This window comes from Xyrauchen texanus, chromosome 7, assembly GCF_025860055.1.
Source record: "Xyrauchen texanus isolate HMW12.3.18 chromosome 7, RBS_HiC_50CHRs, whole genome shotgun sequence".
Classification (NCBI taxonomy): domain Eukaryota; kingdom Metazoa; phylum Chordata; class Actinopteri; order Cypriniformes; family Catostomidae; genus Xyrauchen; species Xyrauchen texanus.
In genome coordinates this window covers 12,652,482-12,676,987 of record NC_068282.1, presented here as the reverse complement: position 1 = coordinate 12,676,987, position 24,506 = coordinate 12,652,482, and the positions used below count along the sequence as shown (strand labels likewise).

General features: G+C 39.8%; 1 protein-coding gene across 1 annotated transcript in view; it reads left to right on the top strand.

Annotated features, from left to right (window-relative positions):
- The window catches only part of LOC127646632 (semaphorin-3F-like), a 71,141-nt gene that overhangs the window by 40,242 nt on the left and 6,393 nt on the right, over nucleotides 1-24,506 (top strand). Inside the window, exons 3-18 of the mRNA XM_052130395.1 lie at nucleotides 2,577-2,737; nucleotides 2,886-2,948; nucleotides 4,807-4,926; nucleotides 5,928-6,017; nucleotides 7,968-8,061; nucleotides 8,548-8,667; nucleotides 15,430-15,569; nucleotides 16,443-16,557; nucleotides 21,306-21,375; nucleotides 22,193-22,337; nucleotides 22,445-22,667; nucleotides 23,209-23,297; nucleotides 23,452-23,493; nucleotides 23,659-23,816; nucleotides 23,986-24,053; nucleotides 24,139-24,272. Of these exons, the coding sequence (XP_051986355.1) occupies nucleotides 2,577-2,737; nucleotides 2,886-2,948; nucleotides 4,807-4,926; nucleotides 5,928-6,017; nucleotides 7,968-8,061; nucleotides 8,548-8,667; nucleotides 15,430-15,569; nucleotides 16,443-16,557; nucleotides 21,306-21,375; nucleotides 22,193-22,337; nucleotides 22,445-22,667; nucleotides 23,209-23,297; nucleotides 23,452-23,493; nucleotides 23,659-23,816; nucleotides 23,986-24,053; nucleotides 24,139-24,272 (1,832 nt within the window). The remainder of the gene's footprint in view (nucleotides 1-2,576; nucleotides 2,738-2,885; nucleotides 2,949-4,806; nucleotides 4,927-5,927; nucleotides 6,018-7,967; nucleotides 8,062-8,547; nucleotides 8,668-15,429; nucleotides 15,570-16,442; nucleotides 16,558-21,305; nucleotides 21,376-22,192; nucleotides 22,338-22,444; nucleotides 22,668-23,208; nucleotides 23,298-23,451; nucleotides 23,494-23,658; nucleotides 23,817-23,985; nucleotides 24,054-24,138; nucleotides 24,273-24,506) is intronic.

The following is a 24,506-nucleotide window of genomic DNA, read 5'->3' as shown; positions in this document are numbered from 1 at the left end:
AGAGGAGGACACGGATGTGTGCTAGTAAGACAGAGAGATCCAAGAGAAAGAAATAGCAAGAGAATTTTGAATTCAGAGTTCCTGTCTTCTCTCTCAAATAAAAAAACAAAGTTCTTGGTGGAGAAAGTCATCATAAGATTTAAAAACTATCCAAATGCGTAAAACTGTCTGCCCAAAGACAACAACCTGCCAAGAGACAATTCTCTTGATTGACTTTAGAATCCGCTACGGTATCCATGGTGATGCTGATAAATCTGTTAATCTGATAATTCTTTTTGCCCAGTTTAATACACAGAGACCATTATAAGTAAGCCGCTCGTAGGTTGACTTCCCAAACAATTTTAAAACTGTGGCTAGGTTGTGGTTTTAAAATATTGCTGTTTGTTTTTTGAACAGTCTGACATCACAATGTGGAACTACCTGTTTGTCATGATAAATCATTATAATAGTACAAGATGGTGAAATTTTAAGTACAAAAACTAGCAGATCTTGTGCTTAGGCTTAAGCGAGTATAGGGAGAACGTTCCCCCTCTATTCATTCGAGCCTGAGCATAATTCATTATTTAGGTTTATTATCATAGACAATAGTCATGTTATACACACTATCCCCACCATTTAAAATATGAGATTGATCAAGCCCTGCAGCCCATATTTGTTTCACAATGGAATGGGAAATTGTTGCAGTTAGAATTAAAATTGCAATTGTCCTTGGAAACCCTCTGTAGTGTCTGTTTTAACTTGGATGCAATCCAGTCGAAATATCTGAAGTGCATTACCCCTTCCCCCACCTCCCAGCATTCTACATTTCATTCTCAGGTAGACCTTATCAACCTAACCTGCCAATCCTTACACAGGAGCCAAGAGTATGTTGTGTTACAGTATCATGAGTCATGGCATTCCATTCTCTAGAGCTTTCCTTAAACATGCATTCTACCCTGCAACCTGCCATGGTGAAATGTCCAATGCAGTCCTCCATGGTCATCCAAAGGGACTTCCCTGTGAACTCCATAACCTACATTGCACTGACTATATGTTCAAATAGAGGAGAGCTCAGCAATAGCATAAGAATGCTTGTGACATCTTTTGGGATATTCATTTTATTCATCGCGTCAGGTGGCATTTTGCTGAGCGCAACTGATGCCACAAGGTTAAGGGCATCACACATTTTGAAGACATTCAATTGAAATTAACATACTGCAATGCATGTAGGTCTCCTACAGACCGCAGACTGTATAAATACTCAATTTCCAACAAATTAAACTAAGCCGTTTGGGGGATAGAGGAAAATAAAGCGTGACACTACAGTATTGGTAGTAGTATTTAAAGACAAGAATCAGCAAGGCCCTTTGAGAACTCTATGCGAGCCAAAAATCCACAAGAAATCTACTCTGTAATAACAGGAATATAACAATAATAAAAAGATGTAGGAATGTAGCCAATGCATTGAAACCTCATGGTAACACGCCAGTTAGCTCAATAGAGACTGCAGACTGGTCACAAGCATACAGCTGGACAGATGGAATTTTATTGAGTGACTACTGTGACTTGGCAACAGTAACAGTTGATTGGATTGATTGAATGTGAGCACTTTAAGAGTTTTAGATTTTGCAGATTAGGAGAATGGACTTGCATTAAATAGAATGCCTACTGTATATTATGGTTCAATGTTCTGAATATATTCTCAATGTGCATTCCTATGTGTTCTTACATTCTCATGGACTCGTTCAACGTCATCATCCACTGCCGCAGATCAATTCCAATACTCAAGAATGCAAGTACGGAGATTGCATAAAATTACCCAGATTTGTTCTAGATCAGGCCGAATATCAAGGATGCATCGGATGGTGACTTGAGGGCAAGTAACCATTTGAAGTCCCAGAAGTCATAGCAGCACTATGGTGGCAGAAGAAGGACATTTATTGTTGTGTTTTCCGTCAAGAGTTTCCTGCTGTAAGCTCGTGGAAGACTGAGGGCTCTTGAGAGTTGTCATACACTGTCAACATTTGTTGTTTTGTTGGTCCTGCAAAATCTCACTGGAGCAATAATAATAAAGCTGTCTCTGTTGTGTGATAATGCCAGAAAGTTGTTGGAGTGATGGCTGCTGGAAATGAGGCATGTCTAGATTTGATCAAAATAACTTTTTTCAAATAGTGATGGTGCTGTTTTTTTACATCTGTAAAGTCCTGACTATACTTTGTGATCAGTTGAATGCCACTTTGGTGAATTAAAGTACCAATTTCCTTCCGAAACAGCAAAGTCTGTACATTATTCCAAACCTTTAGCAACCAGTGTAAATAAACTTGCCTTGTCTTGTCTAAAGATGCAAGCACTTTCTGGTGATGTCTGTACTCTGTACTGTACTGTGATTTAAAGAGCCCAGCTTAATGTGGATTGGCAGCTACAAGCAATTCATTCAATGGTTGAAAATTCAGTATTAGTGCGCTGCTAATATACAGTAGTTGGCTCCATTTTGATAAATTGCTTGTTGTTTCCTCAATTGTAAGTCACTTTAAATGAAATTGTCTGCTAAATTAATCAAATAAATTAAATGGACTCTATTCTCTGTCTTCTTTCAGAGATGAAGTCTACTGGAACCGTCCATTACTTTGCCTTCCTGCTCAACTCGACAGACTACAGAATCCTGCAAATGGATGAGGATCATGATCGCATGTATGTTGGCAGCAAGGACTACATACTGTCTCTAGACCTGAATGACATCAACAAAGAGCCCCTAATAGTAAGATCTCTCAGTCACAGTCATTCTGTCACTCTCTGTAAGACAAAATGCAACAAATGAGAAGTATGAGCAGGGTTGGCTGGAATAAGCTTGAGTCTGAGAATTGGATGACCAGCATTTGTTTATTTATATCTCCCTTTCTCCTTAGATTCATTGGCCCGTGGCTCCTCAGAGAAGGACAGAGTGTGTCCTATCAGGGAAAGATATCAATGTAAGAATCCATCATGGGAGACTCATATGAACAACAGCAACAAAATTACTGATGAAATCTTAATTGATGAAGGGTTTTTGATAATGAAGACAATTAGTTGAAACACTCTCTATTAGTGCTTCTGTCAGTCGTTTAATTATTTTTTTTTGTTAAATTGCAATTAATCGCATGATTTTTAAGATTTTGAAAGTGCTTAAATTTGACTATATACACAGATGAAAATATTATGACCACTCACAGGTGAAGCGAATAATGTTGATCATCTATTAACAAGGCCACTTGTCAAGGTATGAGTAGATTAGTTGGTAACCGAACATTCAGTTATCGTAGTAAACGTGTTGAATGCAGTAGAAATGGGCAGGAATAAAGGCCGAAGTGACTTGATAAGGGCCAATTTTTTATGGCCAGACAACAAGGTCAGAGGATCTCTGAAATAGCGAAGCTTGTGGGTTTCTCCTGTTATCAGTGGTGAGTACCTACCAACAGAGGTCCGAGGACGGACAAACCACAAACCGGCGACAGAGTGTTGGGCGCCCAAGACTCGTCGATGTCCGAACCAACAGAAGGTCTAATGTGGCAAAGAAAAGTCACAGAAAATTTTAATAATGGTTAGGGGAGGACTCACAATGCATCGCACCCGCTGCGTATGGTGCTGCATAGCCGCAGACCAGTCAGATTGCACATGATGACCACGTTCCACCATTGAAAGAGCATACACTGAGCACACAAGCATAGGAACTGGACCATGGAGCATTGAAAAAAGGTTGCTTGGTCTGATGAGTGCCATTTTCTTTCACATCACATGGACGGCCTTATACATGTGTGCCATTTACCTGGGGAAGTGATGGCACCAGGATGCACTGTGGGAAGACAACAAGCCGGTTGAGGGAGTGTGATGCTGTGGGCAATGTTCTGCTAGGAAACCCTGGATCCGGCCATTCAGGTGGACGTCAATTTGACACTTGCCACCTACCTAAGCATCATTGCAGACCAGGTACACTCTTTCATGGCAGTGGTATTCCCTGATGGCAGTGGCCTCTTTCAGCAGGAAAATGTGCTCTGCCACACTGCACGCATTATTCTGGAATGATTTTAGGAACATAATGAAGAGTTTAAGGTGTTTCCCTGTCAGATCTCAATCCGATTGAGTATCTGTGGGAAGTGCTCGACCAATAAGTCCGATCCATGGTGGCTCCACCTCGTAACTTACCGGACTTGAAGGATCTGCTGCTAATGTCTTTGTGCCAGATACCACAGGAAAACGTCAGGGGTCTTGTAGAGTCCATGCCTTGGCAGGTCGGTTCTGCTTTGGTGGTATGTTGAGGACCAACAGGTGATCATAATATTTTGGCTCATGAGTGTACTTAATTTCCTGTCAAAATGCATTTAAGTTCTTCTTAGAATTATTTTTTTTTAACAAAACAGTATGTAACAATAATGTTATATTAGCATTTTCCAAACAAAGTATTCCACATTATAAAGATAGAAATACATTAAATAGCACCAATTCAAGAAACATTAAATATTTCCCAGAGTCTAAGTGGGAGGTTGACAAATTAAAAGAACAGGCCCCTATAGGTTGAGTATTCATTGCAATGGGCATTAAATCTATTAAACCCTCATCTTCCACAATATTAATAGTTGGTATTTATTTTGCTACAGCAGTGAAGTTGCAGTCACATGCATTTTATTTATTTATTCTGAGAATAAGATCAGTTTACAATTCAGAAATTAACTGTTGCAAAAGCACTGTGTTTTTGGACAAGAGTTAGTACTTGTTGGAAAGTATACTTTAACCTAGTAAATATTTTGTGTTCCATGACAGCATCAGTGATATCATTCTGTTCTATGTTGTCAGGGTGAGTGTGGTAATTTCATCCGTCTAATCGAGCCTTGGAACAGAACTCACCTGTATGTGTGTGGAACGGGAGCGTACAACCCCATCTGTACCTATGTGGACAGAGGTCAAAGGCCACAGGTAAACCATCAATCACAGGTGACCTACTACCATTTACAGGTCAAGGGTTCAATCTGTTGGCTACCTTACTCAAAAGATATTATGTCATTAAAGTGAAATGTTTCGCTAACCTTTATCAAACGGGATAATCTTTACCACCTGTTTGTCTATTGACGGTGTTACTGAAATACTCTTGCTAGTGTTTAGGAGGGTAATTGTATTTAATTTGTATTTGAGTTAAATGTAGTCCTAATTTCACCACCTTTTCCTGTAACCACATTCCATCACCAACCATTGTCCATAAAACCCATCATCTGTATATGCTGGCCCCAAAATTATTTGGACACTTAAGCCACACTTTAAAATGTATGAATGTCATTGCAATATATATAATTTCAAACTGTGTAGCATAAAAAAAAATTATGAAAGATAGCACAATCAATCTTTTAAAACAATAGATGTACTGTTCAAAATATTTTCAACTCTGTTTGGACACTTTCTATTTGTCAAATGTTAATGGGACATTTCCATTGTTAAAGTGATAACCTTGAGACCAGTAGGTCAAAAGTACTTGCAGGAATGGCTAAGAAAAGTGAAGTTAGTTCTGAGAAAAACTTTAGCATTATTTGTTTGCAGATGGCTCTAGGGTTGCCAGTTGTTATCAAATCCAATGAAATTCATACTTTTTTAAGTTGGCCTTAGTCGAGTGTCCAAACCCTTTTTGGGTCCAGTGTTAATCAATTTGTTTGTGCATATTTATTCACATTTAATGGTGTTTTGAGATGTGCATGTCTGTTTCTTTGCATTTTGTATGCATGTGTTAACAAGGGTTTCCAGCATGTTGAGCGTGTATAAAACAACCAAACACTTAATTGTGCAAAAGCAGCACATAGCTTTTTTTCATCTTTTTCCTCTAAGGATATGTCAAACTACGGCCATCTTTCTAGCAACTCAATGCTTTAAGGGTCTTTAATGTGTGAACAGAAAGTGGTCTTTATTTAGGCATAAACCTTGTTTTATAGGGATTGCTCCAAGATCAGATGCCTCGCATGGGAGGCCGAACCAATCGAGCTGCAGATCCTAGTGCCTCACCAGAGCCATACGCACCCAAGGTGGGAAACAAGGTCTTGCCTTTATTGTGAACAATAAGTTGGAAGTGCCTTTTGAACTTATTTTGGTCTTTTTCTTATGGCAAAAGAGGTGCACTTGGGTCACAAGACTCTGGTTCAATAGCTTTGTGTGAGGAAATGTTCTGTTCTCTCACAATAATTGGATTTTCAGCTGCTGGTTTTCTAAGTTCCTAATGGCATTGAGAGAAACGGGAAAGGAACCGTTGGCTTCAGAGCTTTGCTTTCTCACATTTGCCTACACTTGTCCAAAAGCTGCCTTTGGCGCAGAAATGTAGCAGAGTACTCCCACACCCACAGACTACATCGGGACTTGAAAGTGATTAGTCAGCACAAAATTTGTCTTCTATTACATTTGTGGTATGCAAAGTAAAGCTCAGAAACAGAATGGCTCCAAAAAGCTTTTGTAAATTTTCCAAAACAAGTCTTTTGTTGAGACTTGAATTTGCTGAATTGCTGATATACTTAGGCAGGTTTTAGACTCTTTAGATGTCCTTCTACAGTACATCTCTGCTTAAAGTGTAGCTTAGGAATGTGCTCCAAAAACAATGCATGCAACATGTTAGATGTTTCAACCTGCTGTGATCGGGTACATATTTGGTACAAATCCAGTAGCCTACTATTATAGGTCTGACAATTTCTGGCCAACTGTTGCTTGCATGGAAACTGCATGGAATTAAGTGGGTTTTTTAGCTTGAAGAGAACTTAACCTGAATTTAATAGTTGTCACTAACCACAGGCGCCAATTTATGTTTGTTTTTATGTTTAGGGATTATAATTTCTGAATGGAACACACCTATAATGTTAAGTAAGTTAATGGGGAGACAAAAGCAGTAAAAACATATTTGAAATAATACAGACATTGGCTTTATTCTCTTTGGCTTTACTCAATCAAAGAGATGCGCTAAGGTGCCGTAACACCACAACACAATGAGGTTGAAAGTTTCAGAAAATGGGACTCTAGAACATTTTGTGCGCTTCAATAAAGAATGGGAGTCCTCTTCAAGAGTCAAGTTGTCAGACCCTTTTTTGCTTTAATACAAGACACAAAGCCTTCAATATGGGATGTTATGCATCCTGAACACTTCTACACACGCAACAAATGCCCATTAACTATAAACATTTTTATCCTAAATAATAGGAAGGAATATAAGACTGTGCACGCTCAGCCTACTCAATTACAAAGTTTTTTAATCGGTGCTGTGGTGCGCTTGATGAATTCATTATTAAAGTGTTCAATCTGCAGTTGTGTCTCATAAAATCCCTCTGGGTCCAGATCTCCTGCCGGAACCGCGGCCCCTAAGTGAGATCCACCAATCAGAGAAGTTCCCAGTTACCAATCGTTTTTTGCTTAAAATCAAATGTTTTTTATGTTGTTAATTAATAATAGAGCTTCCTGTTTGGTCATGGCTGAGAAATATTTATATAATATATATATATTTATTTAATATTTATATATTAAGAACCTCATTGTAAGAAATATTTCATTTACTTTGGCAGCTACAAAGAACTATGGAAACTTAAGCAATAATATAATGCACAAGTATTATAGTCTTAATTTCTTTTTTGCATTTACCTAGGAAATTTTACACAAGCTCACTTCTTTCAGATGGCTAGATATTGATGTTGGTTGGTTTAAACAGATTGTAAGAGGCCAACGGAGTGAAACAAATCAAATAAACGCTAGTTAAAAAAAAAATACATATAACTCCTGAAGATATTTCATTTAAATTACAACCTTGACATTGGAAAGAATAGTTTTGCTCCATTTTACCCAGTAACCCAGTGTGCATTTCACTTCCTGGCCTTACCTCCACACAGTCTTAACCACTGGAAATTTAAAGAGTTTAAGCAAGCCGAGAATCAATACTGCTCATCTAATGTGTACTGCTATACACTCATTAATGAAAAACCTTTGTGCGCTCCCCATTTCAGGAATACATTTTCCGATTGGAGCCTGGTAAAGTAGATTCTGGGAAAGGGAAATGTCCCTACGACCCCAAACTAAACAGCGTCTCAGCCTTGATAAGTAAGTACCACTCAGATTTTCTCACAATCACCACTTTCCCTGCTAAAAACAAAAATGGCTTAAACCAGCCTTAGATGGTTTGCTGGTTTGCTTAGCTAAGCTGGCCTCCCAGCCTGACCAAACCTGTCTTCAGCTGGTCTAGCTGGTCTTCCAGCCTGGCCAAGCTGGTTTAGCTGGGTAGCCAACTGGTGTCCTAGCCTAACCAACTGGCAAATATCCTAAACTCCTCTAAAACCAGCCAACAAACCAGCCTGACCAGGCTGGGAGACCAGCTAAGACCAGCAAACCATTTAAGACTAGTTTAAGCTACTTTTTTCAGCAGTGTCCAAAGGAATGCCATCATACTGAATTATTTTCCAAACATATGTAATTAGATACTGAGGTGGACGCATTCTTTCTTTTGTCTCGGAATCCGATTAATTAATCCTTCTCAAGTTTATCAGTTTATCTCTCCTTATCTCTCTTGCTCTGATTCCATTTTGGCAGATGGCCAGCTGTATGCCGGAGTCTACATTGATTTTATGGGAACGGACTCGGCCATCTTCCGCACGTTGGGGAAGCACACGGCTATGAGGACAGACCAGTACAACTCCCGCTGGCTACATGGTACATACATATGCATAAACATTTAAGAAGATGTTTGAACACCAAGTCAAAATTCTTTGATTAGTGGGGAAATTGCAATACATGATTATTTAACACTGATTATTCTACCTGCTGCATGTTACACTCTTAGAAGAAAATATCCATATAAACCTCAAAAGGATTATATCACTCGCTTCATATTTGAAACCCCTAAAAGTTTCAATATAGAACCCTTAAGGGTTCTTTGAACCAGGTGGAAAGGTTCTATATAATGTTAGGGTTCTCAACATGCAACCATAATATTTTTTTTTTGTGTCGTTTTTAAATACTTTTTTGTTTATTACCAGAAGAACGTTTAATGGATATGCGAATTGAATAGTATAGTATCTACTGTATCACTAAGAAAGTGAAATAACCATATAAAAGACATATAAGTATTATTAATTAAAGCATTTTAATAGTTTTTATTAACAACAACACAAGCAATAATTAACACAATTCATTATGCAATAGTTATAAGAATTGATTTAATCCACAGGTTTGTAAAAAAATAAGATAAAAGTAAATTAGTAGTAATATTATATATATAAAATCATAAACATTAAACCATTTAACATTAACTAGTTAACATTATAACCATCAATAAGATAATAATAGTAATAATAGATAAAAATAATAAATAAGTAAAAAACGAAGTGAAAATAAATAAAAACAAATTACTTATGAAAAGCTGTTAAACAATTTTATCAATGGAGCACAAAACGTCATGGTTACTGTTGTAACCTCCGTTCCCTGAGGGAAGGAACGAGACGTTGTGTCGAATGAAGTGACACAAGGGGTCTTCCTGGGATGCCAAACGTACCTCTGAACCTGAGAAAAGGCCAATATCAAGTTGGCAGGCATATTTTGCATGCCCCACCCCGGACATACGGGTATAAAGGAAAGCGGGGCAGTGAGTGCCAGTCAGGATTTTGCACTGAGGAGCCGAAAATAAGGTACGGCCATTTACAGTGGTAGGTCTGGTGCTGTGGCAGGAGGGACACAACGTCTTGTTCCTTCCCTCGGGGAACGGAGGTTACAACAGTAACCATGACGTTCCCCTTCTGTCACTCACTCAACGTTGTGTCGAATGAAGTGACACAAGGGGTCCCATCTAAAAACGCCAAGCACTGACCGTGTTACGTGAACTGTCGAGACAGGTGCAAGCTGCACGTAGCCCTCCCCAATGCCCCCAAAGAGATGTCACATACATATACCTTAGGTTCCCCGCACCCTTGAGGGGGGGAACAGGCGCTACATGACTAGCATGGGAGCAAGCCCGGGAGCTGTGGCCTTTTCTCTCACTATGTCTCTCACATAGGATGTGAATCGGCTGGGACTATCTTAAAGCTATGAAACGCGTCAGGGAAGGTGGTCTTTCCCAGACCTATTCTTTCAGGGGGAAAATACCCTGTGGAGGCCACATCCTGCCCAGTCTAGTGGGAGGTAACATGTGGAAAATATACCACGAGGGTTGTGAAGCCGTACGTGGGAAATGACGCGGTGGTAGGTCCAGCCTAATGAGGGGGGACTCTACAAGCACGACAACCTGGGCAGCAGGGCTGCCTAAGGGAAACGCGGGTCCACAGACAGGGGGACCGTACCATGGGAAATACATCACAGGGATCATGCCTGAAAAGGGAACTAAGCCCGTGGAGCCCGACCACAGTACAGAGCACCTGTGACTCGTAGTGGGTCTGGCCGCGAATTGCTCCACTGAATTCGCTGGCCAGAAGGCTAGGGAGGAGAACATCCAGGGAGCAATGCTTAGTGGCTAACCTGGGATAGAAGGCGCACTGGATCAACTTGGTGAAGGGCGCTGTGTGCAAGCAGAACACCCGGTCGGTTTTGCTGCGTTACCGAGTTCTACCGGCTCGGACCTGACAAAACACGTGACGAGGCCGACTCAAACCTGAGATTGTAAAATCTGGCAAAGGTATTGGGTGTTGCCCAGCCCGCTGCTCTGCAGATGTCTGCTAAGGACACAGCAACGAGAAGGCTGGGTCTGCCTCCTCCCGGGGCAGCTTGCTTGCAGGCTCACAACCTGGTCCCTGAAGGGGGTCGTAGGAACCTTGGGCACGTAGCCCGGTCGCGGCCTCAGGATAACGTGAGAATGTGCCGGACCGAACTCCAGGCAGGTGTCGCTGACAGAGAACGCATGCAGGTCCCCAACCCTCTTGATGGAGGCTAACGCGATCAGGAGGGCCATCTTCAGGGAGAGGGCCTTGAGCTCAACTGAATCAAGTGGCGTGATAGCAGCTACATACACCTTCAAGGTGGAGGGGTACAGCCTCCCCTCCAGCCTCTCCTGCAGGAATGAAAGCACTGACCAAACTGCGCACCTCTGCAGATCTTCGGCTCGAGAAGAACACCAATTCGCGAACAAGTGCCACTTTAAGGCGTAAAGTTGCCTGGTGGAGGGAGCTCTGGCTTGGTTGATCGTGTCTATGACTACAGGTGGTAGATCCACTAGATCTTCCACATCCCGTCCAGGGGCCAGACGTGGAGGTTCCAGAGGTCTGGGTGCGGGTGCCAGAGGGTGCCCTGTCCCTGAGAAAGAAGGTCCTTCTTCAGGGGAATTTTCCAGGGAGGTGCTGTTGCGAGGAGCGTAAGGTCCGAGAACCAGGCCCGGGTGGGCCAGTAAGGGGCCACCAGGATGACCTGTTCCTCGTCCTCCCTGATCTTGCACAGCACCGATGCAAGGAGGTTCACTGGGGAAATGCGTAATTGCGCAGCCCCCGGGGCCAGCTGTGTGCCAGCACGTCTGTCCCAAGAGGAGCTCCTATCAGAGAGTACCAGAGCGGGCAGTGGGAGTTGTCTTGGGAGGCAAAGAGATCTATCTGTGCCTTGTCGAATTGGTCAGCTGGACCACCTGGGGGTGGAGCCTCCACTCTCTGCTAGGTGAAACCTGTCACAACAGCGTGTCCACCATCGTGTTGCGGTTGCCAGGGATGACTCCTTGGTGTATGTATGTATGTTTCTGTCATGGTGCTGACTGAACGGATCAAGAGGTGCTTGCCCCGGATTAGTGGGAGAAACCTTCATAGGGCAAGCGATACAGCCAACAACTCTAGGCAGTTGATGTGCCAACGCTGCCGGGGTCCTGTCCAGAGGCCAGCAGCAGTGTGCCCATTGCACACGGTGCCCCAACCCTGTCAAGAGGTGTCTGTAGTCACCATGACATGTCTGGACACCTGCTGCAAGGGGACGCCGGTCTGCAGAAAGCAGAGGTCTGTCCAAGGGTTGAAAACCTGATGGCAAGAAGGGGTGATTGTCACATGGTATGTGCCATGGCGCCACACCCATCGCAGGACTCGAGTCTGTAGCCAGTGCTGAAGCGGTTTCATATGAATCAACCCGAGCAGCGCGGCTGAGGATGCCATATGCCCCAGGAGCCTCTGGAATTGTTTTAGAGGAACCGCTGTGCTGGGCTCGAAGAGAGCGAGGCACCTGAGCACTGATTGAGTGGGCTTGTTGGTGAGACGCGCTGTCAATGAGATTGAGTCTAACTCCATGCCGAGAAAAGAGATGCTCCAAACCGGGACGAGCTTGCTCTTTTCCCAGTTGACCTGAAGCCCTAGACGGCTGAGGTACCTGAGCACCTGGTCCCTGTGAGCGCACAGTAACTCTCAAGAGTGAGCCAGGATGAGCCAGTTGTTGAGGTATTTGAGTATGCCTAAGCCCACTTCCCTTAGCTTGGCAAGAGCTGCCTCTGCGATCTTTGTGAAGACGCGAGGGGACAGGCCGAAGGGGAGGACCTTGTACTGATACGCCTGGCCGTAGAACGCGAACTGTAAGAAGGGTCGGTGGCAAGGTAAAATGGAGATGTGGAAGTACGGGTCCTTCAGTGAACCAATCTAGCTGTCTAACGCAGGTAAGAATCTATTTCTGCGTGAGCATTTTGGCTTTCTCGCCGCGCACGGAAGTGGAGCGAACACCGCTGAAACGAGGCGGGAGCTGGGCAAACTGAATCGCGTAGCCGAGACGAATGGTCCTGGCCAGCCAGCTTGATGGATTGGGAAGTGAAAGCCACGCATCCAAACCCCGCTTCGCGGCGGGGGGGAGCAGGTAATAGCGTGTCAGGAAGCAGAAGAGCGTCTCGAGACTTGGGTGCTGAGAAAAGACTCAAAGCACTTACCTTGCTCCGTGCACCCAGCAGGGGGCGGGTTAGAGACTGAGGAAGCGGTCTGCTTCTTCACTGCCGAAAACTGCTGGGTGAAGTCGCCGACGATGTCGCCAAAGACACCAAGCTGGGAGACGGAGGCGTTGAGAAAACGTGCCTTGTCAAGAGGTGATCCTCCTGTGACCTTCGTGGCTCTGAGATGAGGTCGGTGGCAGAGCGCAGTTCCTGCAGCACGTCGGGGTCGTAACTACGCAGGAGCAGATCTTTGAGTGCCTTGGCTTGGTGAACTTGCAGGAGAGCCATGTCATGCCGGGCGGAGGTGGCCTGTCCGGTGGTGCTGTAGACTTTCGAGGTCAGTGATGATGTCATTCTACATGCTCTGGAGGGTAGTACTGGGTGGTCCCACCAGGTGGCAGCATTCTCGGGACACAAGTGGATCGCACCCGCTCTGTCCACCTGGGGGAATTCTGTGTACCCGTGGGCCACCCCGCCATCCAGGGTAGTGAGAGCGGACGAGCGGAGAGGTCGGTTCCGGGCAGTAAAACCACGTCACCTCCACGACCACGTCAGCTCGTCATGCACTTCTGGGAAGAATGGAACCGGGGGGTGGCTATGAGCGGCGCCCAGACCCAAGGAACCGATCGAGTAGCCATGAGGGGGGATGGAGGTTTCCAGTCCAGCCTTGCGCTCACTGCGGCCCGGGAAAGCATAGCAGACATCTGCGCGTCAGCCTCAGACTGGGCGAGCAGACCCGAAGATGGCAGCCCAGACGAGTCATCAGCATCAGACGCCGCTGTGACTCTCTCCATTGCAGCGGCGATGTCATCTTCCAATTCCGGGGACTCAAGGGAGAATGCAGGCTGGCCGCGAGGCGAGCCGCACTCATCCTGAGCTCGGACGGAAGCAAGTAAGCGTGCCTGGTGGCGGGTGGTTCGTGGGTTATCTGTATGAAGATGGTCAAACTAGTAATGCTGCACTCCAGAGCAGGATTGGAGAGTAACGGAATACATGCAATGGGATTAAGTATTTAAAATACAAATATAAGTAACTGTATTCCACTACATTTACAATTTAAATAATTGGTAATTACATTACATTCAAAATTTATTTTTATTAATGAAGAGATTACTTTGCGTTTTATTGTCATTTGTTTCATTTAGTATTTAGTCCTTTCAGATGGAAAACATATATCCATATAAATGATGTGATCCAAAGTGCATTTGAACAGCTGTGAAACACTTATTATGCATTACATTTATGAGCAAACAGAGAAATAAGTTTGAAGTAATTTTGGAGCAGAAGAAATAGAAATAAACCTTGTGTGTTTACGCTAAGCTAAAATGCTGTTTCTAGCCATTTTACATGCACGTTACCAGGCAAGGTCATATTTTTTTATCAAGTAAATTCACGTTGGATCATAATTTCTTTTTTCTATTAAGACCTTTGATATTAGGGCAAAAAAAATATTCTTGATAATAATTGTTTTTTTTTTCCTGTAAAAATATATAAATATCCTTAAAAACAAGATACATTTCATTTATCTTGTTTTAGAAACAACACTACATAAGATATTTAGGTTTTTCAGATAATGTATTTTTAACATGTGTATTTTGTCTCACTTACTTTTATAGTCAAAAGAAGTGAAAAAATCTACCAGTGCTGAAGAAGTAATTCAAAGTATTTAGAATACGTTACTGACGTGTAACGTGAATACGTGAAATTACATTTTACAGCATGTATTCTGTAATCTGTAGTGGAATATGTTTCAAAAATAACCCTCCCAACCCTGCTCCATTGCCACTGCAAACATAAATTAACGATTATTTAGTATCATAAAAACCTTGATGCAATACAAAATAAGAAGAATTAATAGAAAAATATGTACCTATTATGACATTGTTTATTTTATTGTTTTGAAGTCAAATGTCACCTTTGACCTCCACTTCTAATGGCTCTGATGATGTTGATGGCCAGAACAAAAATATTATGATTATATATATATAATCATAATATTTTTGTATACTCACATGTTGAGAAATTGAAACATTTCCATCACTTTCTCTCTATGACTTTGGACATTTTACATATTTACACTCTTGAATAGAGTTTGATTAATCTCTTTATATCAGTTCAATGCTGTGATGTGCTCCTGGAAGCTTGTTTCATTTTTTTCCCATGTTTTCTTGATGCAAAGATAATTAAATTATAACATAACCTAGGATTAGGTCCTAGTCAAATCAGAGGTTTTAGCAGTTCAAGTTTGAAATTACTTACCTCCTGGTGGAGAATATCACAAGCCTGGCCGAGTTTTGTTGAAATGTTTTTCTTTGTGCTTGCTGACATAAACGTGTAAGCCATAAATGACAAAGAGTTAGGGCAAAATAAATACAAATAACATAAAATGTATCAACAAATAATTTATTCTCTTACTTACCAAGGTAACGTCACATTTTATTTTTCTACTATATGAAATCCAAATGCAAAAGTAATGTAGTGTTCAAAACTAATTATAAACAAAACATTAAATACTGTAATTCATGCTTAAACATACATGCATAAATACATACTCTCATTAAACAGTTGTCAGCCTAAAGAACCCCTCCACTTTCTCTCTTTTTCAGATCCAACATTTGTCCATGCTCAGCTCATTCCTGACAGTGCAGAAAAGAATGATGACAAGTTGTATTTCTTCTTCCGTGAGAAGGCCTCTGAGATGGGTCAGACTCCCATGGCTCAGTCCCGGATCGGCAGAATCTGTCTGGTGAGAGCAAAAGCAGACAGTATCAAATAAGCTTGTGTCCATTTCTTCACTCTCATGTGCATAGATATACAGATGGGAATCTTTAGGCACCTTTCAAATTCAGGGATACAGTATTTGATTCGATGGATCTTAATTTTCAGCAAAAGAGTAAATCTTTGGCGAGGCAAATGCCATACTAAATAAAATTGTTATACTAAATACTGACTGTAAATGTTTTTGGGTCAGTTCTGAATTGTTTGAGAAATAATTGTGATGAATCAATGAATCAGTTTTTTTCCCCATAACTTTTTAACCACTATGTGTTCCTATGCTGAACTCACAAGAAATTGTTTCTGCATATAAATGCAATGCAAAGCTGTAACTGTTGATTGACTGATCCCTGGTTTCATCATGATCCATCATTGTCCAGTGCCTCATACATGAGCAACTGCTTGTTTCTTTTTTGCCATTCTAATGTGAATCAAGGAGGCATGTTTGTAGTGTGTGGGTAGCTGCTGGCGGCTGGTCACTGGGTATCGCTGTGTCTCATTATTGAAGTTGGCTGCTTTCCATAGCAGATGGGGCTAAGCAGTGCTCAAAGCCAATGTTTACAACCCAGTCACAGCCAGTTAATGCAAACCCACAGAAACAGCCCTGATAGATGGATAGATATTGATATAAAGCAGTAATATTCACTCTTCACCTATCTTTAAGGGATGGCAGCCCATCAAACATTTTTGAAAGACTTGTGAAAATGTCTTATTTCACAGGTACAGACTGTAAAGGTGTTGTTGTATTTGATAGGCGTCCATGAAATTGCTCTTAAGACCTTGAATTTTTGTAGTGTTTAACAGTGAATTCTTTAGGGCTGACGTGACCTCACTTCCTTTGCAGAATGATGATGGAGGACACTGCTGTCTGGTGAATAAGTGGAGCACCTTCCTGAAAGCTCGACTCATCTGCTCGGTGTCTGGCTCAGACGGAATTGAGACACATTTCGATGAGCTTCGTAAGTCTCTGTTTTATTTGAGCTGTAGTTTTGAATATTGACAATTAATCTAAATTAGATAACTTCTAATCAGGATGCTTAATGGTAGCAAATCTGGTTTAATATTGTTAGATCAGAACCCTTATTTGAGATGTCATTTTTCAAAGACCTTGTTGAATTTCCCTGCAGGATTGTTTGTATATTTTAAATATTAAATTACATTTTGTTATATATTTTATTTAAAAGTGAACAAAACCCTCCTACCCTTAAAATTAGGGTCTAATAAAAATTTAAGCTGGCCACGTAAAATGAAGACTGTAAAACCAAGCAGAAGCATTTGATAGCCTATTGCATCGGCTGTGAGCTGAAAGAACGCACATACAGTAATCAGTAATCCTATGGTTAGTGTCCACTTACCTGCCTTTCAGTAAATCACTTAGGTTTACTATGTCATGTCAACTTATTAATATTCATGAGCCAAGCTGATAATGTTTATTGTGCATCCCTGCTACCTTTTTCAATTTCCAAGCTATTTACTTGGTATCTCAAAGTCCTTTTAAACATACCATAGTACTACCATGGTACATGTCCTGAAAGCAATTGCATTACCATTGTAGATGTTTATACAACATAGTACTACACGGTAACATGGTATTACCCTGACGTTTTTAAGTACTTTTTTGTTAGTCTAGTTAATCTGTGTCCTTTATTCCTGTAATTACATATATAAAATATTAACTTAAACAGCTTTAATATTTGATATACCCTGCAATGTGTTCACCCAAGGCACAATTATATTCTGTTCTGTTAATTGTTTTTCTATACTCGCTGAAATAAGATTGCTCTTGTTTCAAGAAAAGGGCATGATATAGCTCATTTGTGCAGAACGCTTGTGTCTGATGGTTCAGTGGATATGTCTCTCCAGAGGGTAGAACTTGGAAAAAGTAATTTCCTCCCTTTCCTGTATGTACATTGTGTAGAATTTGTGCTTAAGCGTGAAGTGCCACAAGGGCCCGAGAGGAATACAGTATATACAAGAAAAAGATTCTGAGTGTGAAATTGAAGTTGTTGTGTTGTTCCATATAACAAATTAGGCTTTACTGTAAAAGCTGAATTTCTAAAAATAAATAAATAATAATAATTTCACATCTTTTGATTAGGGCTGTCAATAGATAATATTATGATAGATTACAATTAATAATTTTTAAGTATAAAAATGTTTTTATATATAAGATAAATAAATATAAATTTTATATAAATATATCTATAAAAAATAGTTTATATATATATATATATATATATATATACAATATATTCATATATGTGTGGTGCAAAACTCTTAGGCACATTAGGTGTTTTACAAACATTTGTGGTAAGATGGTTATTTTATATCTTCTGCTTTAGTGTCAATAGGAAATATACATTTTAGATTTCCATATATTCCTTATGCAAATAGAATAAAATAAATGTGGAACAAGGAGTTCTGCAACAGATCGTATGGATCTCCACATAATTAAGTCAGTCTGGGATTATATGAAGCAATTTATACAGCCTAAACACATAGAACTTTGGAAAGCTCTCCAAGATGCTTGGAACATCCTATCTGTCAACAACCTTGAAAAACTGTGCACAAGTGTACCCAGGAGAAAGACATATGGTCGTCACACAAAAATTATTATATTGTTTTATTTATTTATTTTTCAGAACTTTGCAAAAAGTTAATTGATAAAAAAAATTATTCACAGCATTATTTTTCAAAACATTCTCACTTTACATACGGTCTCTGCCCTCTTTTTCTCACTTCGGATTGTTGTTCACTGTGTTTGAGGAATTGACTTGTCAGTGGAGTTTTCGTTTATCCTCATAGGAGCACTGAGGTTGTTTTTTGTGGCTTGGCAAGAGAGAGAGAGAGAGAGAGAGAGAGAGAGAGAGAGAGAGAGAGAGAGAGATTTGCTTGCTGAAACGGCAGTGTAGTGTGGGATTTTCCTTCATTGCATGATTACTTAGTATGTTTAGCTGTGTCTATTCATCTTATGTCATCTTTTTTTTTTTTATAGAACATCTGTCTGTTCTTTTATCTCTCACTCTCTATTCACTAAACTATATGTGATTCTTTTTGTTCTGATTCCTTTTGTCCATTTGCTTTAGTCCACCATGTACCTCTCCCTTCCCCCTTACTATGTTCCTCAAATGTTCATGGTGCTCAGAGGCTCTTACGATGAACCCAGAAACCACACTCTGCCCATTTCTCCCAATGGCCTTTTTCTATCTTCCTCATTTTGGCTAGCAGACTATCACTGGTCCTTTGGGGTTAATTTATGCTGAAAGGAGACAAAAACAAGCTGTACAAATGTGTAAACTGACAATAAGTCACTAAGAGAGAAAAGGACAAAGAAGTTTGTGTGAATCAGCTCAAATCAATGTTTTGTGTGATATAACTACACTAACTGAGACTTATGACTGACATGACAACACAAAAACTTGCAGGCTTTTAGCTTTTTTGTGCACCTCACTGATTTAACAAGAACATAAATTGTCTATCTCAATGCTTAGTGTTTCTAAAATCTTTATTCTAAGGGGCCTTTCAGACCAAACGCTTTCTTATGCTCAAAAAAGCTAGACGCAACGCAACGAATGGAACAGAATGTATGTGTCATAAGACTTAAGAACAACAAAACACAGCCTAATGGTCCAAGGCATCCGTCAGATGTTTAAAACTATTTAAAAACAGCACGGAGGTGGAAGGACGCAAAAATGCATGTGCTGTGAATGGCTAAAGCTGCATGCCATTTAGCATACTACAGTATGCAAGATTAGAATTAGTGGGCCTTATTTAAGAAACACACGAAGAAAGAAAATCTCCAATTTATCTTTTCTTACATAAATTGTCCCATTGTAATAAATGCAACAATTTACAAAAGAATAGTTTTATGTGTGATTTTTACAGAAATTCATCCATCAAAAAATTGTATGCCAAAGCTGCCTGGATAGCATACTATTTCTGAGGGTTTTTGAAGTGTGCTAATATTGTCTGCAACCCCAGCACAATACAACAAGAGTTTGTGGCAATTCTCTGTGAACTTTTTGTTGTACAAAAGTGGCAATGACTATGAGGCTGAAGCTACCACTGCTGTTTTTCAATTTATGAATCTGAAAGTGTAGTAATAATGAATTTATTGCTACAATGCTAATACTTGCATATATAAATGCAAACATTATGCAACGAGTTATACTCAGATGTACGTACTTTCCCATCACTAGCGAAGTATATACTTTTTAGTAATCCTCTACCTGACCCGAGCCTGACAGGGCCCAACAAACCATCAGGTTTTGGGCCATGTTTGGGTCTGTTTTTCAAGTGTTGGTTCAGGTTTGTAATTAGAAATAGGTAAAAATATACATTTTCAGATGCATTGTAATCTTCATTTGAACGGTCTCAATATCAATTCTTAACTCCTAAGATCAATGTTTTACTTGTCTAGTAAATGTTCAAATTTCGTTCACCAGTGATTGAGTAGTATATTGGTGGAGAAGTTCAGCCTCCTTTCACTGCAAGTTGAGAGTTTGATATGTCCAAAAACGATATCCACACAATCCATTTGGAATAATGTCTGCTTAAATATATGTTCTGTTCTTTGAAGTTTATTGTTTATCAAAAACAACATAAAATATATCATTCTAATCTCAAATAGCATGGATGAGGTAAAAAAGCAATTCGAGTCCTCTCTCGTTAATATGTGCTAATTTACAGATGCTCTTTAAAGAACTGACGGTTCTCTTAAAGAGACAGTACAGATTTTTAGCACGTGTTCTACAAATCAATGAACATACTTGTAAATAATTATGCATTAAACAAGAAACTTGTAACACAATATACTGTATGTATATAATATAATATTTATTGATGGAATACATGTATTTGTCCTAAATTATTTTTTATAAGCTAAAATGTGGACAAAATAATGAAAACCAAATAAAATACAATTTGTCAAATTAATATTTTTGTGATGTATGTTGTTAGAATGTATTTTATATTCAAGCAAATTGAAGAAGAAAAAAGGACTTTATAACTGAAATATACCCATGTTAATTGATATTGAATCTGTATCAATACCCAGCCTTACTTGAAATTATGGGCAAATATTATTTTAACATATGTTGATGTACCTTGTTTCGTGTACACACACTAACTGACAGACACATATGAACAGATGAGTTAGGGACGAGTCCATTGACTGTTGTGCCGCGTCTCGCTGTTTTTATTTCTTCAGCGTCTCGTGCAGGACAACCACATTTTTAGACCCCATGTAAAGTTAAAATGAACTTCAGTTTAAAAAAAACATCTCGAGACACCTGCAATCTATTTCATTTGGTGCGCAGCATAGGTGTTAAAAAGATTTGACGTAAGCCAGCGTGTTTTCACTTTTGCTCTGGTGTGCTTGTGGCTCGTTGTGCCTTGTTAAATCTGTGTATGTTTACTGTTACTATTCTGTTTCCAATGTTGCCTACATTGCTTAAATAAAATACAACCTATTGCAACAAATTTACTTGTTTGGAAAATAAATTAAGAGTGTGAGCTATTTCGGGTTCAGGCTTAAAAGTTGACTGTGCCGGTCAGGTTGGGTCAGGTAACACAGTCTCGGGCAATGGCTTCAACATCATGCCCTCGCAGACCTATTGTACATTACGAGTATTAGAAGTATGTGAATTAGGATGCAGCTTGAGTGTCTTATGATTCAGGACCTAAATTAATTCAATCATACTTTTAGGGGACGTGTACATCCAGAAGACACAAGACACCAAGAATCCTGTCATCTATGGCGTCTTCTCCGTGTCTGGGTATGTAATTTCACGGCGGTCTCTTCCTAAATTCGAGATCTAATCCTTACTTTTCCTCAATGCCTCATACTAATCAGACTGCTTATCAGATTGGCAAGCGAGCTTGAATAGATTTTCTTTCATATTCTCACTCCAGTTGCCCATGGGGCAGCACCCCCATTTCTCCACTCCTAAAGACTGTTCCTAACATACTGAATAACAAATGTTTGGCAGGCTTCACAGACAATAGTACAACTTCTCCAACAGCACAGAGAAAAGCAGCTTTTCTGTGAATCTGATATGTGATATTCTCATAAGGACTTATCTTCATAATACCACCACTATCAGATGCGGTTAAGCGATATTCATATGCACTGAAATATTACACAACTTGCCTGTTAGGAAGCTGTGGATGTTTTAGATGAAATTTACATGCTAATCATCCAGTTTAAATACACAAGGCAGTGTGTGTGAATGGGTATAGAACAATTCACAGTCTTGCTGTAGATTTAGATTGAATCGACAAAGCGTTTGGGCTCTGTCTGAGCTCTTTAAACCCAAGAACACCAATCTTGGTGCTAATAGTGAAGATTCTCTCCATCGATTGCAAGTGCTTTCACAGCTCTTTCTGTCATTCTGTCTCTCTCTCTTTATCTCTCTCTGTCTGTCTGGATCTCTTCTCTGTGTGTTTGTGTTAGTGAGAGATGAATAAATATTGTGTGTGCATACTGTACATGTTGGACTAAAAAGATAATTTATATACAGTACATTGACATATAAGACTCGTGTTACTTGGTCTAATACTGTGTCTATTTCTTGTGACTTTCTTCATCTCCAGGTCAGTATTTAAAGGTTCAGCTGTATGTGTGTATTCAATGGCAGATGTGCGCATGGTCTTCAATGGCCCTTTTGCTCATAAGGAAGGGCCAAACTACCAGTGGGTGGCCTACCAGGGTAAAATTCCTTACCCTCGGCCAGGGACAGTGAGTATCATAAGTAGCATTTTGGTACAAATAATATAAAGTTAATTTATGTTGGTCAATCTTAGATACATAAATATGAGAACTAAAACTCACCCCTCTAATTACAGTGTCCTGGAGGGACTTTCACCCCTAACATGAAGTCTACCAAAGATTACCCAGACGAGGTTATCAACTTCATGAGGAACCATCCCACTATGTTCAATGCTGTTTATCCAGTCCACAAGCGCCCCCTAGTGGTCCGTACCAATGTGGATTATGAGTTTACCACCATCACAGTGGACCAAGTGGCTGCAGCAGACGGCAACTATGAAGTTCTTTTCTTAGGAACAGGTGAACTTTACCATCTACACACACAAGGGGCTTGTTGCATCATATAAAAAAATAAAATAAAAAAATCCGGTATATATTAGTGGTTGCTAATGGTTTCAGCAAAGTATAATTAATGACATCTTTTTTGATAGCTTTTCAGCGATAGGACAGAAAAAAGTAATGGGTACGTTTTAGGTAAAGTAGTTAGAGAAGCAATAAACAAATTAAGAAATACTGATAGAAATATGTGGTATAGATAGAGAAATTGACAAGATGTTATCAATCACAATTCAGTTTGCAAATAAATGTAAGGAGAACAACCGATTGTTATTCCGAATGCAAATATACAATTATTTGAATGGTGAATATTATAACAATATACTGTATGTCAAAGAGAGATTTTTAAATTTTAGTCATACATTTTTAAAGAAGTTTAAAGTTTAATTGCAGAAATTCTTGGAGAACACAAATAAAAATAGAATGTTTTGGGAATATCTATACATTTTTGTCTTGCAAGCACTATGATAAATTCTTCTGACAAATTTCTTCTGTTCATTCATAGACAGAGGAACAGTTCAAAAAGTGATTGTCCTGCCCAGAGATGATCTTCAGACTGAAGAACTGGTTCTGGAGGAGGTGGAAGTCTTTAGAGTAAGACCCTGTTATTTCTTTTTATCCTTTTTATCATGCTGTATCTTTTTAGTTTTACACATTACGAACAATTGAATGGAAAGTCATACATCTTTTTTTCTGTTTAATACTATGTGTTTTTAATGATGATAAATATGATCCTTTTTTATTACAGGTTCCAACTCCAATAACTACTATGAAGATTTCCCCCAAACGAGTAAGTTGAAGATTCAGAATTTTAAATAAACACCTTCTAAATATTTCTAGTCATATTAAAATAAAACAACTGGGATCAACCTTGGATTCTTAATGGATAAGGAATCATTGTGTGTTATTTTTTCAAATAAAAACAACTCTTCTTTCTTGCTTTCTCATGGTGTAGCAACAGCTCTATGTAAGTTCAGCAGCCGGTGTTACTCATCTGGCTCTGCACAGGTGTGATGTGTATGGAGAGGTCTGTGCTGACTGCTGTTTGGCCAGAGACCCATACTGTGCCTGGGATGGCAAATCCTGCTCTCGTTACTCCGCAAACCAAAAAAGGTGTGTGCTTATACTGTGGTTATTTGTATGTGTAGGTATATGTTTCTGACTATTATTGGGCATTTTATTGTTTAGTCCAAACAAAACAGTTAGAAGTTCTAGACTCACTCTTAACAAGATTTGTTTGAACTAATTTCCTTACTTGCTGCTGGTGGTTGGAATCCTGTAGGCGGAGTCGGAGGCAAGATGTCAAGTATGGCAACCCTATCAGACAATGCAGGGGCTACAACTCCAATGGTGAGAAAACAAAACCAAAACACACACACACACACATATATATTTGGTTATTGTTTTAGATAGTATTTGTTTTCATTCCTGCCAGCCAATAAGAACACGTTGGAGACAGTTCAGTATGGAGTAGAAGGAAGCACAGCCTTCTTGGAGTGCCAGGCCAGAACTCCTCATGTGTCAATCAAGTGGCATTTCCTGAAAGAAAACAGTGATAGGAGAAGAGAGGTATGTGTGATAAAATGCCTCACTTTATGCCCTTTTTACACAAATTGTAAAATTTTACTGATATTAAATCATGCATAATTAATAATTAAATCATGCATTCCTTTCCAGATGAGGTAGCATAACTTCTTGCTATTTGATCTTGCTAAATTTATGTAACAAAAATTATGTGTTATTTCACCATTAATATATTCATTTGAAATCTTTTTTTATGGGGGCTTTTTTGAGGAATAAAAT